General features: G+C 39.2%; 1 protein-coding gene and 1 pseudogene across 1 annotated transcript in view; one reads left to right on the top strand and one right to left on the bottom strand.

The window, feature by feature from the left end:
- Positions 1-11401: 11401 nt before the first annotated feature.
- Positions 11402-19328, top strand: LOC140932160 (prolactin-releasing peptide receptor-like; annotated as a pseudogene).
- A 1423-nt stretch (positions 19329-20751) lies between these two features.
- The window catches only part of LOC140921629 (uncharacterized), an 18617-nt gene continuing 12196 nt past the window's right edge, over positions 20752-27172 (bottom strand). Inside the window, exons 10-15 of the mRNA XM_073371637.1 lie at positions 26440-26559; positions 25633-25723; positions 24711-25085; positions 24460-24594; positions 23356-23595; positions 20752-21173 (exon numbers count right to left, since the gene is read on the bottom strand). Of these exons, the coding sequence (XP_073227738.1) occupies positions 20830-21173; positions 23356-23595; positions 24460-24594; positions 24711-25085; positions 25633-25723; positions 26440-26559 (1305 nt within the window). The 3' untranslated portion in view covers positions 20752-20829. The remainder of the gene's footprint in view (positions 21174-23355; positions 23596-24459; positions 24595-24710; positions 25086-25632; positions 25724-26439; positions 26560-27172) is intronic.

Here is a 27172-nt window from a genome sequence, read left to right as displayed (position 1 = left end):
CCTGAAATGCGTTAGGTAAAGACAGACATCAATGAAAATTTAACAGGCGATAACTCCACCCTAGACTATGAGCAGTCTCTCTTTTTTTCCTAATCCGTCGAGCGAAAGGCGCGAGACACGCGTAACCTTGCGCGTGACTGAAGGCGCGATAATGCCTCCCTCGTTTCTCGCGTCTGCTCGACGCTTCCGCTTGTTTACTCCACTCACTAAATCTGAAGAAAAAGAGAGCCTAGCTAATCCACCCCAATAGCCCCCTTCCCTCCCCACACACTTTCACACCTTCCCCCCCCCCCCCCCCCTCCATTCCCATTTCATGGAATACAGACCTTCTATATTTATCGTCAGAATCTTCCGGCTTTTTGTATTTGTTTTGTTCTGTTTTGTTTTGTTCAAAAACACACGCATCCCAGGGATTAGAAGCACTTAAGCATACCTGTGCGCACCAATCGCTGACGTCAAAGCATCATAAAACCACAAGTTCTTTGGCAAATCAAAATTTGTGAAGAACATAAGATTTTAAAGAAGCTTAATGTGGTTCACTTACAAAAGAAAGTTACGCCGAACCCTGAAGATTAGACTATAAGTTTTAATTGCTTAGGGTTTACTTACGGTCCCAGATCCACTAAACGTTTGCGGAAATACTACGTTAGTGCAGCGTGGCAGTGTACAATGTTGTGGCGCCTCACATCCGTTGTTGCAATTCCATCCTTGACGTGTCTCTGATGCGTTTAGTTTCCCAACTTGATAGGAAATACCTGTCAAGAGAGGCGAGGGGCGTGTCTCAGAGCGGCTGTGTTTTATTTAAATGGTGAGAAGAGATGTGGAAGTTAATTCCTTGCGTAATATGATGTGAAGATGGAACTGATTGGTTCCTCTTTATTTATTTTTGTGAATTATAAGCCTTTTTTTTCTTTTTCAAGGATTCTGTGAATTTCATTTAAATAGCACGGTAAAAACGTAACTTGGCCTACTTCTATTTAAATCCAAAAAAAGACAATAAACGACTCTACGGTCTAGTTGCACAAGACCGAACGATGCGCTAAACTAACGCTTTTCATTTTGTATCATAGAATGTTTGATTGTCGTTATGTGAAGAACATTTATCGTTATGTGAAGAACATTTAGGAAGACGAATTCTACGATAAATACGTCAGATAGTCTACATTTAAAAAATCCAAAATGCTCTTAATCATAAAATGGTAATGAATAAGTTGGCGAATTGCATATCCAACTCGATATAGACGCACGCTGAGACATTTGGAGACAAAATTTTAGGAAAGTAATATAAAATTAAACAAAAAAAATGCACACTTAGATACCATCCTATTGAGGTTGTCTTTGCTTTGGTTTGTTGTTGTCATCAAGCTTCAATGTTTCACTCTTGAGTAAGTCATTGTCTATTCCGAAGTCCATCCTACTGGCAAACCCAAATTGCTTGGCAATTCTCTTTAGAATTGCTTCAAGTCTCATTTCAGTCGACTCCCCTAGCTACTTTTTTGTTTATTTTCAGTAATTCCACTTGAAAGCAAATCTAAATGTCTTGATTCTGGTTACGTTGCACGTGCACAAACATTATCAGGTGATCTCGGTTCCTCGCACCAAAAGGGTAAGGGGTATTGACAGTTATCGTTGATTGGATTAAAACAGAACTCTACGAAGTAGGAAATCTGAAGATTGGTACCGCGAAGTACGGGAATCATGGGAATGACTGACTCGGAAAAATAAAAATCAAAAATATAAAACTTGTTTAAGGTTTTCTGTTAAATGTGGGTCGCTGAACTGACAGAAATCATTAATATTCCTTCAAAAATTTGAAATATATTAAAACTTCCGCATTGCGTCAGAATGTGGGTGTGGAGTCTTAAGGGCAGGTTTTTCAAAGACCTCACCCCACTGGCAAAATCTTAAGTTTTGAAATCTTAAAACTGCCAAGTCATCTCAGGATATGAAACATGGGATGAATGTCTATCCCTTTTTTTCGTGTTTCTTCGATCCAAGTGGTAACCAGACTACAGAGCTGACTGTTCTATTTGTAGATATTTTGACAGAGTTGCGGCAAACAAATATATCGACCGAGAGCTTTGAAATATAATCATTTTCTTGAGAACATTGTATGTAGAGGATTCGCAAATAACGAGGTGATAAATACATCGAATCGACTTAACAATTTGTCAGCTCAGCGAGCGCTGATTTAGTTACTTAAAAGCGCGATGGAGTGGCGGTTGTGTCCCTTAAATTTGTAAACAAATCACTATGATGAATTCAAATGATCTAACCTCCAGACCTTCTTCCTTTAGTTGAGATCTAAAACAAGTATATTCCCTGGAAAAATGTCAATGAAATAAAAAGTCTTCGACCGAGTTGAATTGGGTTTCAAGAGATTGAAGTTTAAGAATTTTAAAACAATTGCTACTAGAAAAAGTAACATTTTTGCCAGGTATAAGAACCTACACATGTAGATTGCAACGGCCTAAGATGAAAAGAAGAGCTGTGTACCTTCTACAGTTGTAGCGAGAATCCCCAGGTTCAGGAGAAAGGCAAAAACGGTAAATTTCCTGAGGTCCATCCTGCGGCTAAATCTAGAGGTAATGGCCTGTCGACAGGTGGGGGTTTTGTTTTATGCGCTCGCGTTTAACAAATCAAGGATCCAAATATTCTAAATCTTCTTACCAAGTAAAAACAAGCTGATTGGGTAATAAAGGCGCTACATGCAGCATATTACAAAAACAACATTTTCTTTGGCTTTTAACGGTATCACAACAGGTACGGGCGTGTACTTTAGTATTCTTAGCTTATAGCCAACTTAAAGGATAAATAAACAACAAGAACAACAAAAGCATGATCATTGACTTTTAATTTACCAAAAGTAATTTATCACTACATGCAAACTAAAGAGAACTAAAAATGATACTTTTTGCCTTTATTTTGACTGACTTCATATACAATGTAAATTTAATAAAAATGGAGTTTCGCTTTGTCCCAATGTGCAGTGCGAAACTGCCCTGTCTGCAAAAATAGTTCAGATTATCAAATGTCTTTCATACGTATTCCGCCCGATTTAATGTAATTACTGATTGCAATGGCAACGATAGTTTACAGTCTGTTTCCTAAACTTTGTATTCCCTGTATAAGGGCAGCCATGCTGGCCAAACCTGGAATGTAGCTAAGACCTGAGTTTTCTTGTGGTTTTGATACGTGCGGTATGCCACGTTGAGCGTTTTAGAACACATTACGTTTTCTAAAAAAAAGAGAGACGCTGCAAACTGTCACTTATAATCAATCATCTGCTGTTTTCTTGATCATTTAAAAATATTATTGCACTTTGTTCGTGATTTAACTTATTAAATAGTTGACGGTGCTTCTTTTATACTGGGCAAACTGCACCGTCTTTCAAAAAGCCAAGTAAATGTTAAGAGTTTTGGCAATGACACGTACCATCTTGGCGCGACAAGTATGGGTTATGTTCAGAAAGCGTCCGCTCGTCTCATGCAATACCTTTAACGGAACATTAAGGAAAATTTTCTATCTGCGCCATTTTTCAACAGTCAGTAAAGGCTGTTAGTGGACTTGAAGAAAAGCGCATCAGTTTCAAATCTTGCGATTTTTTTGTTGTTCTTAAAGGGATACGTCGTAACATTTACTTGCAGTCTGTGTGAGGTGCAAGCCAATGTACACAACTGCAACCTTTTAGAATGCACTTAACAGAAGAAGGGCTTAATTAGGATTAATCCCCTAAAAGTAGCCTGCGTGGCAGCTTTAAAAGAGAAGCGGATCGCGGGAATTGGGCGCGTGAGAGCGCGAAGGACGGACGAGGATGGGGAAAAGAGGGGAAAAGGTTCTCGTTTTCAACATCCTCGGGCGACATAATTTTTCCTTTCCCTTCCCTTTTTGACGCCTGCTACGCAGGCTACCCCCTACATTCCAACTTCCGCAAGTCAAATGAATAAACCGCACGCTGTGAAGCTTTAAATTAACATATGTATGCGTTAACGTCTTCTTACTGCTACTGAAAACCTTGCATACATTGGAAATCCAGTTTCAATCTTTTCAATCCAACATGTACACGAAATTCGAGGAATCTAGCCGCACATGTAGTGAAAAAGTAAAAACTCAGAAGTAAATCATTTTATTAACCACTTGTCAGACAGTTTTTATTTTCGCTTGTTGACATCTTAAACCAGTGTTTGAATAAATAATAAATTATGGCTTTAAATACTGCCGGTTGCCTTCTAAAAGCGTGAGATTTCTTCACTAAAAACGATAAAATTAATTATTTTACGGCGCCCGGTATCTAAAGAAAAGTTATCTATCAAATAGTAAATATTTTTTTATTATTCCCGGTAATGAGTCTCTTTTTTCCACTAGGACTTATCTACAGCTTTAATTTTTTGACCCAAAGCAGTCTTTATACTGAAGGAATCACGCTCCCAAGAATTAGCAGAGGAGACCTAAAAATAGAAAACTAACTCAAACAGTTGTTTTCCACATTTAAAAGGTCTTATTGATTCTTTATGTTTGGTCATATATTATATGCAAGTTTTTTTGCGTGACCAGAGAGAATAGTTGACTGATGACACTAACACTGCTAAAGCTCTCTTATGCTGTTTTCAGGTCTCCTGAGTGTCTAACATTAATGGAAACTAAGTATGAAGTCCCATCCCAAGTTAACCTGTTAGAGCGAAAAATAAGAGTGAAGAGATGGCCGGCTTACGTTAGTGTGGTGAGCTGAATTCGTCTGTTCGGGCAACTTTTTTAAGGGTGGTTGACCAATACCTCAATACATTTACTTCCTTATAAGACGATACGCCGAGACACTCAAAAGGCTTTTCCTTCTTATTTGCTAAGTGCTTTATACCTAGTATTCAGACCTTTAAGGTTAATTATCGAATGTGAGGTGTAAGCTGCTAGTCGAGACAATAAGTCTGGTCAGATTTAAAAATGCATACAAAATGTACATTCTCCTGCTCATTAAATAACGTATTATCATTCAAGTATAGAAGCTTCCCCTAACAAGGTTCAAAACTGCTTAACCAGTACAAAAAAACAAGAACAACAAAACACGACTAACACTAGTAAAATCATCAGGCACCAGTAAACTGTTTCTAAGAGGAACCTTTGGGACGCGCACTGACTGTTTGTCTAAGGCTGTCCGTCTTATTAACAGTCAAATAAAGGGATCAGAGAAAGGAACGGACCAACTGTAGATGTCCGTTTTACCTAGTACCCTGGACCACATAAAAGTAGAAAAGAGCTTACATGGTAACAAGAAAATCATTTCTGGTAACATGAGGACTCCACCTGGTGATCAAAGCTTCCTTTCGTCTTCTTGATCGAGCGGAAGAAAAGGAGGCTCTGCCTTAAACGCGTCAAACCTTTGAGGTCGCCGCAGCCCTTCGTATTTTACTGCCTTACAAGACATCAATAATCTCAAAACTTAAGGGTAATACAAAACGACGGTTAATCTCGAGACTCTGAAAATTTAAAAAAATCCATCGAGCGGTTTCAAAATTATTCGCTTACTGTTTAAGCAGACCAAAATGTTTACCAAACAGCTAAATAGGGCACCTCAGCACATACTTATCAAATCCTTCTTTCTACATCGCTCGGCTAAAGTTATTCCCATGATCTTTGACGCACATTTTTAAAGACAAGTAAAATTTCATTTCAAAAGCGCTTCGTTTTCTACAGATAGCGGCCGAAGGCATGAGCTATAAAAATTTTCATGATGCCGCCGCCAAAATTACGAAGAATGATACAATGTACTTAACATTTCCAAAATCTAGGTTTACATGTAACTTGATTGACACAATAAAGTGATTGGACGTTTTTTCTTTGTCCCTGGGGAAGGTCCTGTTAGGGCAGGAGCCCCGTTAAATAAAAAGGGTTAAAAGGGTAAATTCCGACAACTGGCATAGCCTTTGAACAGCGACAATGGAGCAGAAATGGTGACAAGCGACAGCGAGATAGAACAGCGAAAATTCAACAGTAAAATACCGACAGCGATATGGCTTCCTCCTCAATACGTGAAACAACAGGTTTTAAAATTCAGACTAGGGACCATACGTAACCCTCCTGAAGCCCTGAGAGGGCCTCTTAAAGGGACAGTGTCCCGATTATGCGCACGCGCGAGCATCATCTGCTCTTTCTTAAAAAGACAATTGAACTGTCATATTGACGCGACAAGATTTCCTTCCGGATCGCACCGCCGATGGAGATTTGTTGGTTACATTCTCAAGTAATTTTTAGACTTTCGAAGAAGTCCTTCGCCTTATTTAAAATTTAGTTCGCGGCACGAAGACTTATCCCGATTTTGTCGCTAGCGCGGCCGCCTCGCGACTCGAAAAGCTCGTTCCGCTCGCTTTTAAAACAGCTTTTCTGCTGTGAAACTCGTGTCAGAGGTCAATTTGTGACAAATCCAAGTCCAGTAATATTTGCTGGCGTTCTAGCCTCAAAAGTTCGAAAGATAAAAATGAAAATTCAATCTCAACGCGATGAAGCATCGCAAAGGTTAGTCAAACATAATATTACGATTTCATTGCACTCGTTTCTCAAAACATGTAGTGCCTGTCTACTGGATTTTAACGGCCGTAGGGAAGTTTATTTAAAAGTTTTCCAACGCGTCGTTGCATAACACTGTGCTTCACGAAGCTTATTCCGTAACATCTGTCAGCCACATCCATGTCTCAATGGTTTCTGTCTTACATAGTCTTTATTGTTGCTGTTCCATTTCTGAGTATTCCTTTCAAGATTGTCTGAGCTTTCATGAAAGCAAGCGAGAGAAATAAGCTATCAACTGGCATTAAAGCGCTTCCCTTCTCTTGGTCCTCCAGCTAACGGCAATGAAAGTAACGCCAAAAAATCCCGATTTCGCGCAAATCGAAACTTAATGGGAACAATATATAATTGTTCTGCAATTCTGAGAAATTTTAGTGTAGTATCGAACTCGGCCAAGCGCGAGGCAAACAGATTTGTCAAGGTTCTCTTACACTCCTAGCATCGTTTGATTTCGCGACAGGATAAACAAAAATCAAAATTCTGCGCATGCGCAAAATCGGGATACGTTTCCTTTGAACATGGGGTGCTTTCCATTTACTAAGAAATTCTGAAAATTCCAGTTGGGATGTTAATGGCACACATGTTTTCCGGGCGTTCCACTGGAAAGTTCCGGGGAATAATTGGAATTTTAAAAAAGGTAGCCCTAGCTGTTTTCTCGTTGGAAAATTTCCGGTGAAAAAGCATGTTCCATTTACGAGTTTTCAGAAGGAATCACCGGCAGTTCCAGGCTATTTACACAGGGCGATATCTGTGCTACCATCTTGAATTTTGTTGACGAACGCATAAACGAATGGAACTTGTGTCAAATGGAAAGACCTTCCCATGGAAGTTTCCGAAAGTTTTTGGTAAATGGAAAACGCCCTAGACACTCGTTAATGCGGACAACGGACACTTGATTCTTGCCCAACCAAGAAATTCTCGTAGAAAGCCAACCTCGCTAATGCGTGCACTTCATTCTCATTTCCGTGCAGTATTAAGGCTCTCCATTTTATTTGGGACTCGCCCAAACAGAGAAATCGAGTTCGCTTTTTTTGATTCAAAGTTGCAATAGGCACGCAATACATGCGAGAGTAACAAGCCAAGAGACGCGAATGACTGCCGCGCGGTGTGTCACAACACAGCATTTATCTTCAACTTTCAAAATCAAAATACCCCTTTAAATGAGCTTTTGACCTTATCCATGTTCTCTCTACACAAATATTTTCAAAAATAAGCGAAAAACAATCCTAAACAGAGAGCCTGACACATTTCACAACCACCACTTTATTTCAACGTACTGTAACTACATTATTCCTTCATAACCAAATTATCACTTCAACAACTACCTCACTGCAAAACCTAAAATCACTTTTACCTCCCAAAATAATTATTTTTTGTTACTTCATGTTAAATTATACGAGAAACAATTCATGGCAAGAAATGACCCCTTTGAGGCCGATTTATATGGTCTTAAGCCTGAAAAATTGGTTCTGCTCATGCGCAGTTTAAATGAGCGGGCTAAGAAGCTGAATGAAGAAGGCAAAGCAAAATGGCGGCCGAAAAGGGTACTTGTCCCGTGGAAGGTTTTTACCGCGGAATAGGGAGCCACATTCGTCTCAAAGTCTATGATTTGTCATCACACTAGGGATCCCACACTCCTGTCCGGCTTTTTGTATAAGAATCCTTAAAACGAAGTTTGTTTTGTCTAAGCTTTCCTCTGGATCCAGTTCTTCATCACGGTCATCAGCGTCTTATTGTGCAGACTTGCAATTGTACAATTAGTACAAAAGTTCAGTGCCAAAAAAACACATAGAACATTTATCAGTTGCTGAACATGAAAGCGGGCGCAACTTAATAAATTTGCGACAAATTTTGTAATTTATAGATTCAAAGATTACTTGTTTATTTGGGCCTGAAATGATGTGGTTGCGTTTCCTACAAACGCCGTTTTCCTTCTTTTCTTGGTCGTTTTGCACGGCCTCTAGACAACACAACACAAATGTAATGTAAATTACAAGAAGGGCCGGGGCGCTCCACAAAATCGCCATCATCTGCGAAAAGGAGTACTTTTCAAACGCCGATTTACATATATTTTTATTGGATCCCAAGGCTTTTCATATCAACCCGTGCATATTTCAAATACGCATGTTTTAAACGACTAGGCCGCTTGAAGTGATGACCCTGTTTTGGCTGAGCGGTCAATGACCGTCACGGCTTCTTTCAAGTTCGACGACCTCGAAGCCCGAGTACAAGGTTTCTCTTTCATTTTCCCAACGCATTTTCGACTTCCAGATAGAGTAATAACTAAATATCGTAAATATAACCGTACATTTACAGAAAGTAATCGTTAACTTTGTCTAGTTTTGCTTTTCGTTAAAAATTAACAATTATCGATTTGAATTTGGGTCACTATTTCGGGGCCTGGGAACGAAAAAAAGGCAAATGTCACGTAATTTTTTGGCATGCACTGATTAACAAACTACAGCCATTATCTTACTAATTCAAGTTTAATTTAACTCCACGCCTTCCACTTCACGTATTTCAACCAACCCCTAAAATATACAACGCTACTATACAACTCACACATCCCTTCAAATACACATAAAAAAAACTTCACACACGCCGTGTATATGGCCCCCAAATATACGCTCCCAAAGCGTCCTGTTCAATATATTTTGAGTGTTTCCATGATGACGTTTTTTTGAAAATTAGGAGATGTTCAATTTTACAATGCTAATAATGTCCTGTTTTATTCTTTTAGTATTTTGTTCGAAAGGGTGTACTATTTAATTAAATAACATGGCTTGCTTAATACCAACACTCCGTTCCTACGACAGACACTTTTTATGCCCCCCTCACCCCCCCCCCCCCCCCCCCGAGGGTCCGTATTAACGAGTTTGTCTATAACAATAAGGTTGAGGGAAGGTTGCTGCATTGGATCTTCGCTTCAATTCGCGTCTAGGTTACCACTAGTCATTCAGAAGTTCCCTTCGAAAGATAGTCATATCTAATTAATACCAAGGATTTCGTCATAGCGGTTCGTTATTGAAAAAATATCGAGTTAACATCCACTCCATGCCTATGCTCTGATCATGACCAGCTGAAATCTGTTGCTCATGGAAATATGCAAAATTTTTTGGACTGAAACAAAAGAATCCTTATACGGTATGGGTATTCACAGACGAAAGGAAGAATTTCTGAAACAAAATGTGTTATGTACCTTTCCCGGTTATATAACGGAATGTCAATGATCATTCCCGTTACTATAACCGTTGAAAATAAACCTCGGATCAGTTTGTTGTATCTATAACTTCCGCTATTTCCAGCAAAAAGGGAAACTACTTTTGAAGTCACTACTTTCGGAAGGTCGTTATTTTCGAGGGGTCGTTACTTTTAGCATTCGCTAAAACACATCCGAAAGATTTTCGCTGCTTTCCGTACATGGGCCTTAATTACTAAGTTAAAGTGATAATATCGCGCCAATTGTGAAAACATGCACAATTACTGGGGGTACTTAACTGTACGAGAAGTTGATTCTATGTACAAACTTGACATTAATAAAATTCTAAACAAATCCCGTGTCAGAGACAGAATCTCAGATCTCGAACCTCGAGGATACAGTAAAAACCCATCTATAAGAACATAGATTTTTCCAACTAAGCCTAAATAGGTTCTTATAGAAATGGTGTTTAGTGGGAGTTTAGGCTACGTGGGTTCTTGAGTAGGTTCTTAACTTGATAGGGGCACGAGCAATCAGCACAGATAACTACTGTAGTACAGGGCATATGTCATATGGAATATATTGCTGTATTAAATAATTATCTAGAATACTATTTCTATGAGAACTATACAGTAAATTTATCTTTCCAAAGTAGTAGCACGCATTTCTTTCATGCTGCAGTGTCCATGAAATGCTGTGTAACACTTTTAATCTTACTGGCTGAAACCTAAACTAAAATTTTTTTCTGTATAATTTTTGCTCCGTGCTCTTGTTTTTGTAAAATAAGAACCTTTTGGGCTAAATAAGAAAATTTTGGGCTGAATAGGTTCTTATCCATGATCGGGGGTTTAAAATGAAAATTTTAGTCTAACAGGTTCTTAAACTTTAGTTTCTTATACGTGGGTTTTTATTGTACTGGAAGGCCCCCTTTGTCAAGATTCTTGTTTTACTTGTCGCTTCTCGTTCAGATTTTCTTACCTTCAGTTTAATTTTAAAATTAGATCTGAATCACAGTGGGTTAGAAAATTTCGTGCATCAGACAGCGAGAACCGCACAAAAAAAAAAGGTTTCATGTTGTTCTATTATTTTACCTATATAACTTTGAGGTAAAAACGTGTCAAAATAAACACCGAAAATGTATTTTCGCGGACAGGATGAAAGTCAAATCCACCTTTTGATAAATACGCACACGGAAATTATGTTTACGAGGTTTACGTAAGAGTCCTAGATTAAATTGTAAATTAAAGTAATTTTGTGAAATCGAAACTTCTGTATTTTTGTTAAAGTCTAAACAACCCTTCAGATAAAATTTATTTCTTACGTTTCAGCAGTCCAATAATATGAAGAGAATGTGGAAAGACAACCGCAGTGGAAGAAATATCAATAGATACGTTCAAAATGCAAACACTGTGATAAAGATGTGGTCTTTGTAATGTTGAATTTAATAGCCGACTACCGTACAAACGTTTCAAGAGGTTGCTTTTTGTACGGAAAAACCAAATTTTCCATCAAAAAAGATTATTAATCATCCCTAAAAAGTCATTAGAGGGTTATTTCTACCCTCTTATAGCTTTTATTTTACCTTTTCAAAGTTGTCGACGTCATTAATTGAAAGTCTAAATTACTGTACTGAGATTAACATGATAAATGAACTCTCTTGGAAGTTTCATTAATTGTATTGCTCTCTTAAAAAGTGACAAATTGACATTACGGGTAAGCTTGGGAGACGAGGCAGGTGAAATAAGGAACACTAAGCAAATATTGGGGATTGAGACAAAGAGGATGAAAGGAAAGAGTTTAGGTTTCAATGAATGTGCGAGTTCTTGACCACTCCTCCAAAAGCAGATGGCCAAATAAGACAAAAAACATCAAACGCTCACTTCAAGCTCAGTTCGTGATAGTCTCTTGAAACGCGTTAAGTTGAGGTAAGCTTCAAAGCGGAAGACAAAACTGCTCGGTACCTTGTGAAGGAAAAAATCTGAATTTTTGGTTAATGTAAGAGCTTCGAAATGCCCTTCTCTTCTAGCGAATCTGTTTACAGCAAAACGCCTCAAATATAGGAGATTTGTTACAGGAAGGCGACTTTCAAAAGGCAATCAAAATCACTGCTTTCGTTTTTTTCCTGCTGTTGTCTATGCTGGGCAACGTTTTGTTAATCGCGATTGTGTGCAAAAACGCTAATCAAAGAATGAGGACTCCAAGTAATTACTTCATCTTTAACATGGCCTGTGCTGATGTTTTGTTTACTGTATATGCCGTTCCCGTCAGCATTGTCGACACTGCATATAGCCACCAGTGGATTATCACAGGAGTTGCAGGCGAGCTTCTTTGCCGTTTATCTCAGTTTATTGGTCAAATGTCAGTCTTAGTCTTCACTGGAAGTTTGCTTGTGACTGCTTTGGATCGTTTCTTCCTAGTGTTTTATCCACTCAAGAGAATAATAACACTTCGTATCGTCCGGTTTCTGATTGGCGTCATTTGGATTTTTGCGATCGGGTTCAGGGTGCCGTTATTCAAAATGACCACTTTAGCCGAATTCAAGCCGGACTTCCATGTTTGTACCTTCTATTTTGGAATCATTGGTTACGTTATCATTTATTTATTATTCTGCTACCCTGTGTTAGTATTACTGCCTATCATTGCTATCATCCTCATCTACGCCGCGATTGGATTTAAACTGAAACACACCATAGCACCCGGCAACCAACTCCCGTCAAATCAACATCGACGGTAACAGATGAACCGCAAGATATTAGCAATGCTTGTCACTGTTGTTGCTGTGCTAATCGTTTGTCGTTTTCCGTTGATTTTTGGAACGATGGCTTGTTTCTCTGGCTTAAAAACTGCCTGCTCTTGGAACTTTCTGTTCCTTGGCTGGTTTCTGGTATGCTTTAACAGTGGAATTAATCCTTGGATATATTTCATCTTTAATGAGCAATTCTTTCAGGGTGCGAAATTATTGCTGCAGAAGCTACTTCCGCGTTCACAAATGAAGTGGTAATGTTGGAATCGACTGGACGTCAAATCAAAACGCAGACACCACAAACACACTAGAGTAGCCACGCGTGAAGTTCTCGGTACAGTCCAGCGAACAAATAACTCAATAAAAAAGTTTTGCCCTGACAGCAACATGCACATTTTCTAGTTTCTTCTCTTTGCGTCACTTAGACAGGGTTGAATAACGTACTACGCATGTCCGTGACATCACTTGATTTACCAAGCATAGCCCGTGCAGCGAAGCACTCGTGCGAAGTGAAATATATGCATCTGAGCGGACTATCTTCGACCATCTGTTAAACTCATGTTTGTGAATGCCAACGAAGGAGGAGTTTTACGAATACGTTAGAAAGGCAACTCATGGAAAGAAATGTTACGTGATCTTTTTTCTGGGATGGATAGATTTTCTTACCCCATGATGCTTCGCTGCACGCGCTTCGCGCACGTGAGCTCCGCAAAAAATGATTTAATATAATCGGTAGCAGCACAGTAGCAAGCACTATAGTGGAACCTCGGTTTACGATCACTCTATTTATACGACCACCTTGTTTACACGAAAATATTCTTTCGACCCAAACGTAAAAATCACTGAGTTATTTCATAACAGTGGAACCCCGTTAATGCGACCACCTCGTTAGTGCGACCAGGATTTTATGGCCCAACGGTGGTCGCATTAGCAGGGTTCCACTGTTACTAATTTATTACTGATGAAGAACTGACATACTTCTGGAAAATAAGTGAAAAAACAGTTTTTGACCCTAAGTTTCTCTTCGGTGTTATTATGTGCGGAACAAAACCTTACTCCATATACGGAACATAGGACTAGTACGGTAATTGACGATTTTGTTTTTAGCGCAAAACCATCTTCACAGGTTTCATCTATAACCTCTACAATTACCTTTAAAAAGCTGTATCATCCAGGTATGGAACAGCCCGAGGCGTAAAAAAAGTGATTGCTTTTACTGTTTTGCAGTCCTTGTAACCTTACAACATTTTTTTTCAAACACATTTAGAGCTCCTTCAAAGCAACATTCCCTTGGTACCGATCGACAGATGGATCTTGCACGGCTTTCAGGTGTTAATCAGTGATGACACATGGCTACTCAACGACCATTTGTGTTTTTAAATTCGTCAGAAGTGTCTGAGATGTTTTTCTCTTTGATTTAAAAGTCTGTTTGGTTAATTTGAAGCTGCCCTTAAAACTTTTGATCCGTTCCGATGTCTTAACGGGACTTTTTGGTCGTCTCAAACTTTTTCGGATGGTTAGGCTGATGGGTTCGGAAGACTAATTTCGAAATAAAATATGAACTGTCAAAAATCTCTGAAAAACGTAGGAAAGTTAGTGAAAAAGGCTCCACATAATTATCTTAGGCGAGTTTAACAATTATTCCGAAATTTTTAGCCTTTCTGGAGCTTTAGAGATTTCGAGGTACTATCAATTTGCTCTTTGTAACAGTTATTTTGCAGCATCAAGTCATTAGGTGTCCCTGTAATGAGATGCAGTCTAACTTCGCGCCATTGCGCATTTCTTGAAGCCACATGAGCCGCTAATGACATACAGCAGGCAGTTGACCAAAAACGGTCATACCAATCGACCTAGGAGCTTAACACGTACAAATCGCAAGGCTTCTTTGAAAAATCGTATTCTTTCGCCAATGGTACAATTAGTGTGGGTGTTTTGACGAATCTTATCTGTCTGTGCATATTAAGGAGACGTGTTTGATTTACCGGACCCACTGACGCACAGTCACTGGGAAGATTTTTTTGGCATGGTGAATAGGCCATTTCCGAGTTCCACAAACTCTCATTTTAACAACGGGGCTAAGTGCGAAATTTTTATTTGCGTGAGAATAAAAAGTCATTTTCATATCAATAGCTTCGCACTTAACCTCGCTTTGAAACAGAGGCTTGGGACAACTCGGAAATGGCCTATTATTTATCAAAATTCCTCACACGATTAGCAGAAGAAACAAAGAGCGCAAAGGAGTTACTTGTGAACTTGATTGCCGTCAAATTTTCCAGTTGAGCGTGCGAATCGCCTTATTATTATTATTTTTTTTTTTTTTTTACCGAGAATCCAACTGTATGAACTTGACCGGTCAAACAGTCATGTGATCAGATGTGATCTTGTTACAAACCTGGTAAAATTATCTACGGCTCCAGAAAACTGCAACATGTAATATAACGTCTTAAAAAAAAACTTTTTTCTCGGCTCACTATCTAGGAATTTTGCCATTCGAGGAGACGGCTGAAATTCAGGATACACATTGAGAGGTCATGAAGCTGACATGTTTCAATTATCAATTATTTTTTGTGCTTTTGGTTTTGACAGGAATTTGTCTCTGATGAGATGCTGTTTAACCTTTTCCCAGGGTGGAAGTCCTGGACGTTTATATGGTGAACTTGTTTTGGAAAGAATCTGCTCCACTCTTCCAGAGTCGCCGAAAGTACCTGACTCGGTATATGTCGGCGAAAGGGGTAGAGGATAGGGAGGAAGGGAAAAAAGGAGGGGGATTGGAGAGAGAGGAAGGAGACGGTCTTCCCTTCCTTTTTCCCTTTCGCTCTTTTCTCCCTCCCCTCTTCCCCTCCCCCTTTTGCCCCTACCACGCAGGCGATGTATGTTGAATGTTTGAAATAAATGAATTGCATTTGATGCTATCTTTCCTTGCAGTGTTTTTTACTAAATTTTGTTTCGGCTGATTGCCGCATTACAAATGGTTGACATCAAAAAAATGTTCAACTTCTATTTCTAGGAAAAAAAATATGGCCTTGTACACAGGTTTTTCTTCTCGTGTCAGGTATTTCGCAAACCAGGACTCTCTCTATTCGTTACTTTCTAGGAAAAATGCCGATTTACTACACATGTAGAGAATAAGCTAATTAAGGCTAACGAATGTCTTTTTATACTAAGATCGTAAAGGAAGGAGGGTTATACTCAGGCAGAATAAGACCATTAGACCACGTGTTTCAAAGTCGTTATTCCTGGTTTGACCTGTGGTCTATCGGTCTACGGTGCTTTTAATGCAGGTCTATATTAAACTAGAATTCTTTAATTAGGATTTGCCAAAAATGAATTTCTTCTTTGCTTGGAAAACTAATCCCATGCTCATGGCTTTCTTAAAAATTCTTCGAGTTACATCAGTTTTAGCCTGCGTAGCAAGTGTTTCCAGTCGAGTTATAGCGCGAAAGTTAGAGCGGGAGCAAAAAAAAATGGAAGGGGGAGAGGGAGGGGAGAAGAGGAAACGCTTGACCGCAAACCCCACGATTCTGGAAAACGCCCCTTGATATTTCAAGGTTCGGTTCATTTGTAAATTGACAGCTCGTCAAGATAGATAACGAATAGATTATTAGATTTGAAAAAATTACTTTGTTCCATAAAACACGCTCCACGCGATTGCAAAACTGTAATAAAAAGAAGCTTTACTATAAAAGAAGGTTGAAACTCTAAGCGATTGCTGCGGAATTTCTTGTTCTTTATAGTTGAGTTAAAATTTTAACGTTATGTGGCTTTATCTCATCTTAAACCTTGTCAAAACGTCGCAAAGAAATGATTTGTCCGGAACAATTCACTCCGGGGGCTATGAGTTTTGCACAGCTGCTGCTCTCCATAGCACCATAGGCCAGCCAGTGTCGAAAAGTTCACTACAATCCATGCCGCTCAATTTCCAATCACTTGTCCATGGCGGCTCTAGCTAGTGTCTAGTACTCGATGTTCTGATTTACGTTGATCTTATCTCCAATTACAACAAACAGTCCACTTTTTTTAGTCAGATACGCAACCCGTCATTCCCAATAAATTGGCCTTCACTAGTCTCCACTGCTCGATCTCCAATTATACTTTTGATCGAAGGGACTCAGATCTGATAAACCTTCGCACAAACATGATTCAAATAAATATCGGACCAAAGCATTTGTAATCTGCTACCACAAATCAGATCAGACGAGGTCTGCGACGCACATAAGCAAAACATACCTGGTTTGATTGATGTATTGATTGCTATTTAATCAACACTACCAGCGCCGCACCAATCAAAAGCTGCGTTCGTGGGCGAACGCAGTTTTTCAAAATCGTGGGGTTTGCGGGCAAGCGTTTCCTTCGCTCCCTTCCCCCTCCCCCCTCATTCCTTTTTTTTTTTTCTCTTGTCCCAACTTTCTCGACGAACTCGCGCAGAAACGCTTGCTATACAGGCTACATCAGTTTCAGCCGTAGCACCACAGTAGAGGGATATCATCATATTCACCTAGCGCTCGTACGAGTGATTACCAAATATCAATTTAACCCTCGCACGTACACGCAAAGTCATACCTCCGCCGTGGTACAAGCGGGGTGGGTGGATGGAACCCTTCCCTTGAGTTTTAGATATGTTGCAGTATTTCGAAACGATTTTACCTGGAAATCTTTTGTTCTTCTTAACAAAATGAGGTATATTTTATGGGTAGTGGCGCTGCTGGAGGTCTGTGACGCCACCAACAATGGTCGCCATCTTGGCCGCTATCTTGGATTTTACCAAGGATTAGAAATCAGGTTAAAACCGCGAGAAATGGTAATTTTTTGTGCTTTACATGAAAAATAACAAATAAATAAGCACTTTGCATGATTTTAGCCACAAGATTTACTTATATTGTTGAAAAAAGTTGAAAAAACATGTACTTTTACTCAAAATGGCTCCACCATCTGCTATTTATGACGTCATATCTCGTAACCATAGCAACTGACCATCACTGAACTTGTCTCAAAATGTGTGCGAGGGATGAACAAACAGCTACCGAAAAAAGTGAGGTGCTGATATTTTATCCTCTAGGAAAAATCTCAGAAAAACCTTATACCTTATACCTTGTACAACTGTACGTCCGAGGGTTAATAGTCTTTCGTAATCAAGAAAACCAGGTAAAACATAAAAAGAAAAATGCAAAATAATGTAAGCTTAATATGCCAAATTTGACGAGACAGCTCGATAAAAAACGCAACAGGTGTATATTTTGAAAATCAGACGAGGAGAAATGTTTGAAAAGAAATAAATAAGAACATTTGGTCCTGAAAGTGCCCATCACCTAATTTTTTTTATTTTCTTATCTGAGTCTATACCTTATTAAAATAACTTCTGCGAAAAAAATTTGCGGTTTGAACAAAACGCGATTTTTTTGCCAAGTTTTGAAGTCTACATGTTTGGGGTACACCCGCGACGCTGATCACGCAAACTGACAGGCTCACATATGACGTCATGTGACGTAAATTAAGGAACTCCCATTACCTTGCCTTCACTAGTCTGCTACACAGCCGTTTTTAGTGTCGTCACGCAACGCTCCTCTCCACAAACGGCTGCTGAAAACCGAACCACATTCCTTTCCCTTTGTGTTTGCGGTCTAACGAACAAACCAATCACGTATGACTGTGACGTCAGTTTTCGTGGGTAAAGCCAGGCGATTCCGGGCTCGAGGATATGAACGTGCTTTCCAGCAAGTCATGGACGGCGGAACCCCTAAGAAAATTGTCGACAGTGATTCAAAATGTTTGCTCTTCGCCGTCAGAAAATGCCGAGAAAATTTATATTTTTGGTAAAAGTTCGATCGACTTGCAAGGGATTATTAAATCGTCCCTTAATGTGGACGTGAGTTGTTTCGCGAACAGCGGTAAGATATTTGTTTGCAAGAGTTGCTACAAACGTTTGACGAAGTTTCAGCTATCTTTCGAAAACCTGAACGAAATTCGCCAAGAAATTGAAGAAGCCTACAAAAAAGGGATGTGCCGAGAACAAAGCGCCTTCAAAGGGCTTCAGAAGAATTACACGGCATTATTCCTGAAGGAAACCATCAGGACCAGGTCCGCGATATGTCGCGGACACAGGAAAGTTTAAGTCGACAGAAAGTATCCAAATCGCCTCAGTTTGACACAGGCGAAGCTACCACATGCACTTCTTCTGCTAATTCGAGTTATCAGGATTTTTCTTTATGGAAACGGCCTGTGCCTGCTTACCTTCCTGGTTTTTTATCCCCAATTCAAAGTCAGCCGAGTCTTCTGTTGAGTGCTTTCCCAAATCAAAATATGGCAAGTCCTCGAAGTGCACATGCATTTCTTCCCTGAGTGACTTTAACTCCAAGATCATCCGGCGTCCAAGAACAGAGTCAAGTGCAACTAAAAATTCAGTATCCCAGTAAAAATGTAAACAAATCTCTAACTGGTTCATATCAGTCCATTGGAAAAGCCTTAGCACATGGCGTTCCGTCACAAATTGCGGGAGCTGTTATGAACTGCCATTCAGTGCGAAAGCATATTGTGGAAAAGGTGTTGAAGATCGTCAACAAAGAAGTTGCCGAATTATGTCCAACAAGAAAGCCATCAATTTTAAGGAAAATTAACAAGGAAGATTTGGAGAAGTTTGACCTACAGTTAGTTTGTGATGAGTGGCGTGAACGAGCTCCCGTTTTCATTCATTCCTTCTCACTTCGGCTATCAATAAAACACGAACGAGAGAGCTTGATAAATAAGCGATTTTCCGAACCCAGTCGGCAAGTTTACAAAGACATCCTTCTTATCGACCACAATTGCTTGAATTGCCCGCTTCTGATGAGCATTTAGTTCCAAAATCTTAAATAAGGAAAACGCTCGAATGAATGGTTCCTCTAGCGCGGCCATTTTGCTTTGCTTTGTCCGCATTTAGGGTAGCAAGGCTGTGACTGGATGAAACTTCTGGCGCGAACACTTTCCAGAAAATGGGAACTGAATTCTAATTGGCTAACCACGGGAAAGGAATGTGGTTCGCTTTTCAGCAGCCGTTTGTGGGGAGGAGCGTTGCGTGACGACACTAAAAACGTCTGTGTAGCAGACTATGCCTTCGCCAGCTGTACACAAAAAAAGGTCAATTACAAGTAAGGATTGAATCAAAACGTATTCGCAAGAAGAAAGTTTTTCTGAAACAGAAAAACCTACCAGAACTCTTAATGTTTTCCTGTCGATAAAGTCACGTGTTCCTTAAAGTACGTCATATGACGTCATATTCCGAGAGAAGACTAAGACGAATGGTGTGCCAAAATGGCGGAAAATTTGAACGTTTTTAAAAAATTCTAAAATAATCGTCTTTGGTTCAAATCGCAAAATTTTTAGCAGAAGCTATTTGAATAAGGTGTAGTTTCAGATATGAAAATATAAAATTTTAGGTTATGGGCACTTTAACGATCAGTTTAATTAGGTAGTACAACCTTTGTACTGTAACTTACAGGCCTCCATATTAAATTCACAAATTAAAATTATTTCTTTTTTATTGCCTTGCTAACCCATTCGCCCCTGAACCGCCCGTAACCGCCCGTGTGGATCCAGGTCCTTTCTACCCTTTGTGACGTCATCAGTTTGAACGGTCAAGGACAACTTTCTTCGCTAACTTGTGGAGAGTGAAGAGATCTTTCAAACCATACCAGAATGAGCACAATTCAGTCAAGGACACCGGAGAAAGAAGCAAAAAACCACGAGACATTGACCTGAAAATCTCCATGAAAATCTTATTCCATATACCCACCTACCTTTCCTTTCAACTAATCCTAAGATCCTAAAAGCTTTCCTAAAAACTCTTCCGACCAAATTGAAGCCTACTAAATGCCCAGCAAGAGAAAAAAAAAATGAGGCAAGAAAAGCGAAAAAAGAAGGGAGGAGAGAAAGCGAAAAGTAAAAGTCAAGACTGCTGTGTCGAAATTTTGCTTTCTGCGCATGCCCGAACTTCGCAAGCTGATATTGTGCATCTGGATCAGAAGGCCGCGAAGTGTACGACCTGTAAACCGGTTTGTGGTAAGTTTTAGGCCTTTATAGCACGACAGTGACCAGAAAACCACTCGACTAGCTTCAAAACGCGTTTTTCAGCAAAATCTCCAGGAGCGAATGGGTTAAGCAAAGTACCAAGCTTTTTGAAAAAAAATCCACTTTTCAGCATAAAACAACCAAATCTGTCTATTTCATGTAAAATCAGGTGAAAAAGTTGGTAAAAGGCCATTTTTAGGTTTTTTGATTAATAAAAAAATTATTATTCTGGCTTAATCAGTTTAATATTTATTGACTGTCAAGTTTGAAGCTGAATTCAATGCCACAGTTTTTAGGTTGTTTCGTAAAATGTTTCCACTTCGTCTGGTGTAAAATGATAATTACTTCCTCCCGCCAGAAATGTCTGGGTGAAGGTGTCTCCATAGTTGTACCCGCTTGGTGGGCTGTAAGTATAACCAAGGTTAGCATAGGAATTGCTACTGGATGACGCGTAGTCGTAAATGGCAATGTCATGGCCGTTTCCGAAAGTAGGTCCATAAGACGAGTCGTCGTATATGGAATAACTGTTCTGGTAACTATACCGCCCTGTCTGAGGCAGCTTCACAGGCGCCCATCCTGGCTTGTTAACCAGCGAGAAAAGAAATGCCTGGGAATCATATCGCCACCCGTAGCAAACTGTTGGGAAAATAAGAAATGAAAAGGATGATCCAATACACAGACTTCGTTAAAAACTCAAATTTATAATGATTATGATTTATAATTTTTAAGTAGCAAAGAAAAAGTGAAACTATACTACTACTAAGTTTATTAGTCAAATCGAGGAGGGTCGCACTAGTATTTACTAGTAGAAGTTAATTGTCGTTGTTTTGACACATTGAGAACTAAAGTAGGCCAGATACCAGAGAACATTATCTCTTCGTAGCCCGATCATTTGGCGTAGGATCGTTTTCCTCCTTTCCCAGTTTCAGGAGGATGGGAGAAATAAGGAAAAAAAAGTGCTTGGCTGCAAGGACTGCATTTAGCTCGGAGAATAACAAACCTGTAACGGTACTTGCCTGGGTAGACTTTATTTGGCTCGCCTGTGGAGATTTCCCGTAAAAACGTTGAAATATCGAAGGATTACAAGCTTATGAGTTGCTCGCTCGAAGAGAGTTTTCGCAAAAACGTTAAAATGGCGAAAAGTAGTGGTAGCCTCGTCCGTCCACAATGAAAGCGTGAAGGTCAGAAAATTTCTACGATTGTTTCAAATTGATCGTGTTTCAAATTGGTCACGTTTCGCTGACAAGTGCTGACACTCACCACCGTGATTCCTATTGTTTAGCTTGAGTTTTCCAAAATCTGCCTGCCCCACCCAAGCAATACGGCGTCTTTGACGTTTTTTGCGGTTTTCAAAGTTTTTTTCAACTTGAAAACTTGGGGGTCGAACTTGGCAATGTGCCCCGATGACAGATTTTTACCGCAAGGTAAACAAATTCTTCCAGAAATTTGCCAAGTGCGACCCATGCCGCATTTTAAAAGCTAAACGCAAAAAATATTGAAAAGAGCGATAAATTGCAGAATAAAATTCAATTTTCGGCACCCCGATACAAAGGCTTGAATTTTTCAGTTGCTGTTTACTGCAGCCGAGTGGAAGCTCGATATAACGACCCTCTGTATGACGAATTCCTTGATGTAACTAACCACTTTCTTTACCCAAGTTATAGTAAAATGTATGGAAAAGAATCTCGATAAAACGAAACCTCGTTATATAGCGATCAAATCTGTTGGTCTCTTGATCCTTCGTTATGCCGAGGTTCCACTGCTGGTTAGTTGTATCTCAGTCTTTGTGTTTCTTTTTTGAATACACCGATTCATATTGAAGCTTTTCACTAATAAGCCATTATCATTATCATCATCATCATCATCATCATAAAGAGTTACAGCTCAATTCTTAAAGGGCCCTTTAAAAAAGATTACGATATAGAACCAAAATGAAAAATAAGGATAAAATTGCTTACAATATACAACTACAATAAAAACTCGAAAAAGATACGATACGATTCTAAAAGAAAAAGATTCAAAATGTATTTAAAAGATATAACATGAATTTGCATCAATCTCCTTTAAGTAATTGACTACAGCATTTAAGGCATAAAATAGTCGAAAAAAAAAAAACATTTAAAATCTGGACTGTCTGTGCGCTAAAATAACTGAGCGTCTTACAATAGGTGAGGTGAAAACAGGAAACGTAAGATTCCATGCAATTATTCAGGTTGACATCAGTATACGTAGCTTTGATCAAAATGCTCTCTCAGTTTATTTTTTGTGTAAACTACAACAGAAAAAGACTTGATTACTAAGTAGTAATTTTTCCCCATCTAACTTGCACTTTTACAAACAGTTTTCATTTTAGTTGTAAGAGCCGGAGAGGGAAGCCTTAGGAACTTAAGATCAATTCGCACTCGCGTTCTAGTCATTTTTATTGAGTTTTTAAACTACAACAGCACTTGAGCGGAATACTTTGCCTGAAAAACACTGTAGAGAGGAACAGCTCTGAAAAGAAAATACGTCAGCACAGAATTTAATTGTCAGCGAATTCGCAGCACGAATACGAGGTAAAACGTCCTAATTTTACTTGTATGGGGGTACGAGAACACGAGACAACCATTTTCTTTATTTAATATAGAGACTTTCGAATTTAAAGCCAGAATAATTCAACCCATTTGGCGAATTTACTGAAACGGAACCAGGGCGATAAAGTTGTGTGAATGCACTTTTTTAAGTCCTCTTCGTGGTAATAACATTATCTACTTCAAATGCTTCCTTAGACAATTTTACATGCTAATATGCCCAGTTTTAGAAAAAACAAACTACTTACGCCATGAGAGGCTGGTGTAGCCTCCAAATATGTATTTCCCGCCGACTCTTATGATTGTTACAGTTGGTCCTTTGTTGTCACAACGGCTATGAAAAGTACTGGCAGCCCAGCCATCCACAGATGCTCGCCAACAACGCTTCCATCGTGAAGATTTGCTCTGAGCAACTGGTTTGAGCCAGGTGCTTAAATATTGCAAGTAGTTAGCATCATTCCCCACAATAGTAGAGTGTTCCAAACCCCCTGCAAAAGTTAGAGACAGAGTTATCAGTATTTTATTTACTTAATTAGGTTCATCAATTCTCGGCAGGGTCACCGCAACAGCGCGTGGCGCCAATTACCGCGGGCCAATATCAGTCCCGCCCATCATAACAGATAGACCAAGACACCGGGAACTGTTTCCCGTACTCTTTACGAACGGAGCTTGGGTTCTTTAACGTCCCACAAAATTTATATGTGCAACGGTTGTGAGACGGGGCCTAGTCGGTTTATCGTCCTTATATGAGAAAACTAAAAAGTTTAACCGTGTGCAGATGTCTTTTGAAAGGCAACAACTTCTCCTCAGTTATTTAAAGGCTCTGAGTTGGTAACCTCCTGGTTGGCAGGCCGGCGCTTATCCAATTGAGCTAATCGGGCGGCGGTTAATAGTGAAAGTGAACGAACCGACCCGGGAATTTAAAAACTCTTTTTCAGTGCGAATCGGATTCTGACCTTGCAAGACAATATTATCAACTCTCGAATGACTTCCCTCACAACAACAGTCTAATACTAGGGGAAATAATAAGGCCGAATATGCAAAATATTAACCAGGCCACAGAATTAAACAGCAAAGTTTAGTCTCGTAAGAAGGAGGAGGATACTATGCCGCCTGTGCAGCTACTCTCGTTTAGAATGGGACTTTGGGAAATCATAAAAAGACACTCCATGAAAACTTAGACGTTGAATGTAAGCAGTAGAAGCTACGGAATGATGGCCATTGAAAACATTAGAACGGCTCGGCAATAAAAGAGCGTGATACTAGCACTAGCATTAGCACTGTTATTATAAATCAACCCAGTTGCTGTTCATCGTTAACATGCAGTGCTGCAATTTTATATCTGGTCATACTTGCGTAATTCAGCACGCACTCAAAGCCGTCGCCAGTGTAGCCTTGATCACAAGTGCAAGTAAATGAACCACGATAATTTGTGCAGCTGGCGACCTGATGGCAGTAATACTTGTCGCTACTGCATTCATTCAGATCTGTTCAAAATGAAAAAGAAAAACTATATTAATCACGATTAACACACCAAAATGCGTTTTGTTAAGTAGACTTTCTTCTATCTTGTGCATTCCTAAACTTATACATGACATCTTACCTTTCTTACAAGTAAACTGATGACAGTCACTGCATTTCACGTCATTCCATTCATATTTATATTCAACACCAAGTGTACGCACACAGTCTTCATCCCGAAAATTGTTCGGTTGGTTTTTAGCCCAAGCTGTAAAATTCCCGGTACCACGATCTGCCCAAGTAAAGGAGCCCTCTGTGAAAACATCATTCAGTCCCAGCCAGGATTTTGCTCCATTGTGTAGATGCTGTAAAAACACATTTTCTTCGTTATTTTGGACATCAACAAGAACCGAGTTTTCTTGTCGGCATTTATCCAGTGCTGTGGTCCAATTTTGACAAGTCTTACTTGTGAAATAGCAAAAGCCGTTGAAATAGTTCCAGCCAGGTTCACAGATGTCTGCGAAATACAGATAAGCGTAAGCGTCAAAAATATATACATTCAAATAAACTGCCGAGTTGATAAATCCTTTGCAGCATCTCACTCGCAGTACTGTTAGGAGCGTGATGCGAAAATGTTTTCCAACGCTTAATCGTTTCAAGGTACTAGTAAGATATTATTGGATAGAAGACTAGCGACAGGGATACACCACTCGGATAAAGATAAAATTTATCGAACTATTCAAACGACTGTTTTAAGCATAGTGCTTTTAATTTCTAGCAAGGTCTTTCATCCTCGTTATTTATCCTTTAAGAAAACTTTTAATTAAACGGTGAAATTCTTCGAGGGGTAGGAAAATTATAACTTGAAAGAATTTCAAGAATCTTTTTTATGTCAACAGGTACACTCTCTTGACTCCGCCATGACTTGCAAAGCCATCAACTTGCATTGTGTTATTAGTTTAGGGCATTTCCAAAGTATTTCCAGATGAATCCAGTAACAAATAACGTTTCTTTTTTCATTTGCTAAAAACTACTTCATAAATGAACTCAGTAGTATTACAGACCTGTGAGCACGGCATAACCGACGGACAAGGGGTCATATCTGTTCCCGTATAATTCCTTGACACAGGCTCTGAATCCAGAGGTATTCATGTTCTGAAAAAAATAATAAGCACTCAACGTAGTTTAGTACAGCTAAAATTGTAGTTATAAACAACTGAATTAACAGGAATAGAATACCAGAATATTTTTAAAACAGTCTCCTACGTCTTCTTATGTAACATAGAGATGCGAAGATTCGCCGTAAATTAACACTGTGGTTTGATGAAAGTAATTAAAGAGCGCTAGAAAATCAAAAGAAGCTTTAGAAATAACCAGGGTATAAAAAAATATATGGTGAATTAATGTTCGAAATTTTATCCAAAATATCCTTTTTACCCTAATAAGGGGCACGGCAGTGGTACAAATGAGCTATGAGGCCCAGAAGGACGGAGCTAGAGATCCCTGTTGATGAAGAAAGCAGCCAAATGATTGGAGCAAAGTTTCGCGTCCAAGGAAACAGCTCTAAAGTAAATTTTAAAACCGCACAATCAGATCTGAAGTTCGAGCCCACCGCGCGGCCCCTGCTGATAATTTAAAGATATTATTTTGTACCGACACCATAATCGTATTCGATAATTAACGTCAAAAGGTAGCCAATAAGCAATCTCAACTTCACTCGGCACATTTTTGCGCCACACCTATTATCGACCTATACATCGCCTCAAGCAAGCGTGTGTCTCTGTTCAGTTATATCTTTCGTCGAGTTTTGGTTTGAAATTTGTTTGCCTCGATACATCCCCGCAATCCTCCCCAATTACGGAAAATTTTACCTCGATCCAAGTTGTAATTCCGTTGTGATTTGGTGCTGAATTCCCAGATGCCGTCGTGCTATGATTGGCTGAGACAAGAACTGTTGGAGTCGAGTTATAAGCTTTCGTGAATGAAACGAACTGCCATGGAAGGGAAACGTAAAACGTTTAACACTGTTCCTTAATCACTAAAAGCTTCAGTTCCCGTCAATGTGTTTATTTTTGAAGTCCCAACTGAGCAAGCAATATTTGCGATTAATCATTTTAACAGAACAAACTGCCATTTTGATGTCTTGATATGTCTGATATAACAATATAATAAGATATAAGAACTTTATTTAAGTGTCAAACGTATATGGCTAATTGCGGACACTTATCTAAAATTACATAATAATAATAATAATAATAATCTATGATAATACTAATTATAATGATGTATTCTAATTGGGCACACTAACCTAAAATAGATAGTAATTCATGATAATACATATTAAAATCTTAAAAATCTTAAAATCATAAAATAAGGATCTGCAAAGGTCACAACAGTTACAGTTAGTTTCTTCTAAATTTGATCCGCAGATTGCATTGTTATTCTGTTCTTGATACAGGCCTGCGGATTCAGACCCTAGTTGGGTATATTTATTTAACACCTTTCTAGATCAAGTCTGCGATCAGTTTCAAAATATGGTAATTTGTGGTGACAGTAACTTGCCGCACATCTCCTGGGACTCCGTGGATAGTGCTTCAGGTGATA

This window comes from Porites lutea, chromosome 1, assembly GCF_958299795.1.
Source record: "Porites lutea chromosome 1, jaPorLute2.1, whole genome shotgun sequence".
Taxonomy (NCBI): Eukaryota; Metazoa; Cnidaria; class Anthozoa; order Scleractinia; family Poritidae; genus Porites; species Porites lutea.
The sequence above is the reverse complement of the archived record's forward strand: the minus strand, read 5'-3'. Positions and strand labels throughout refer to the sequence as shown.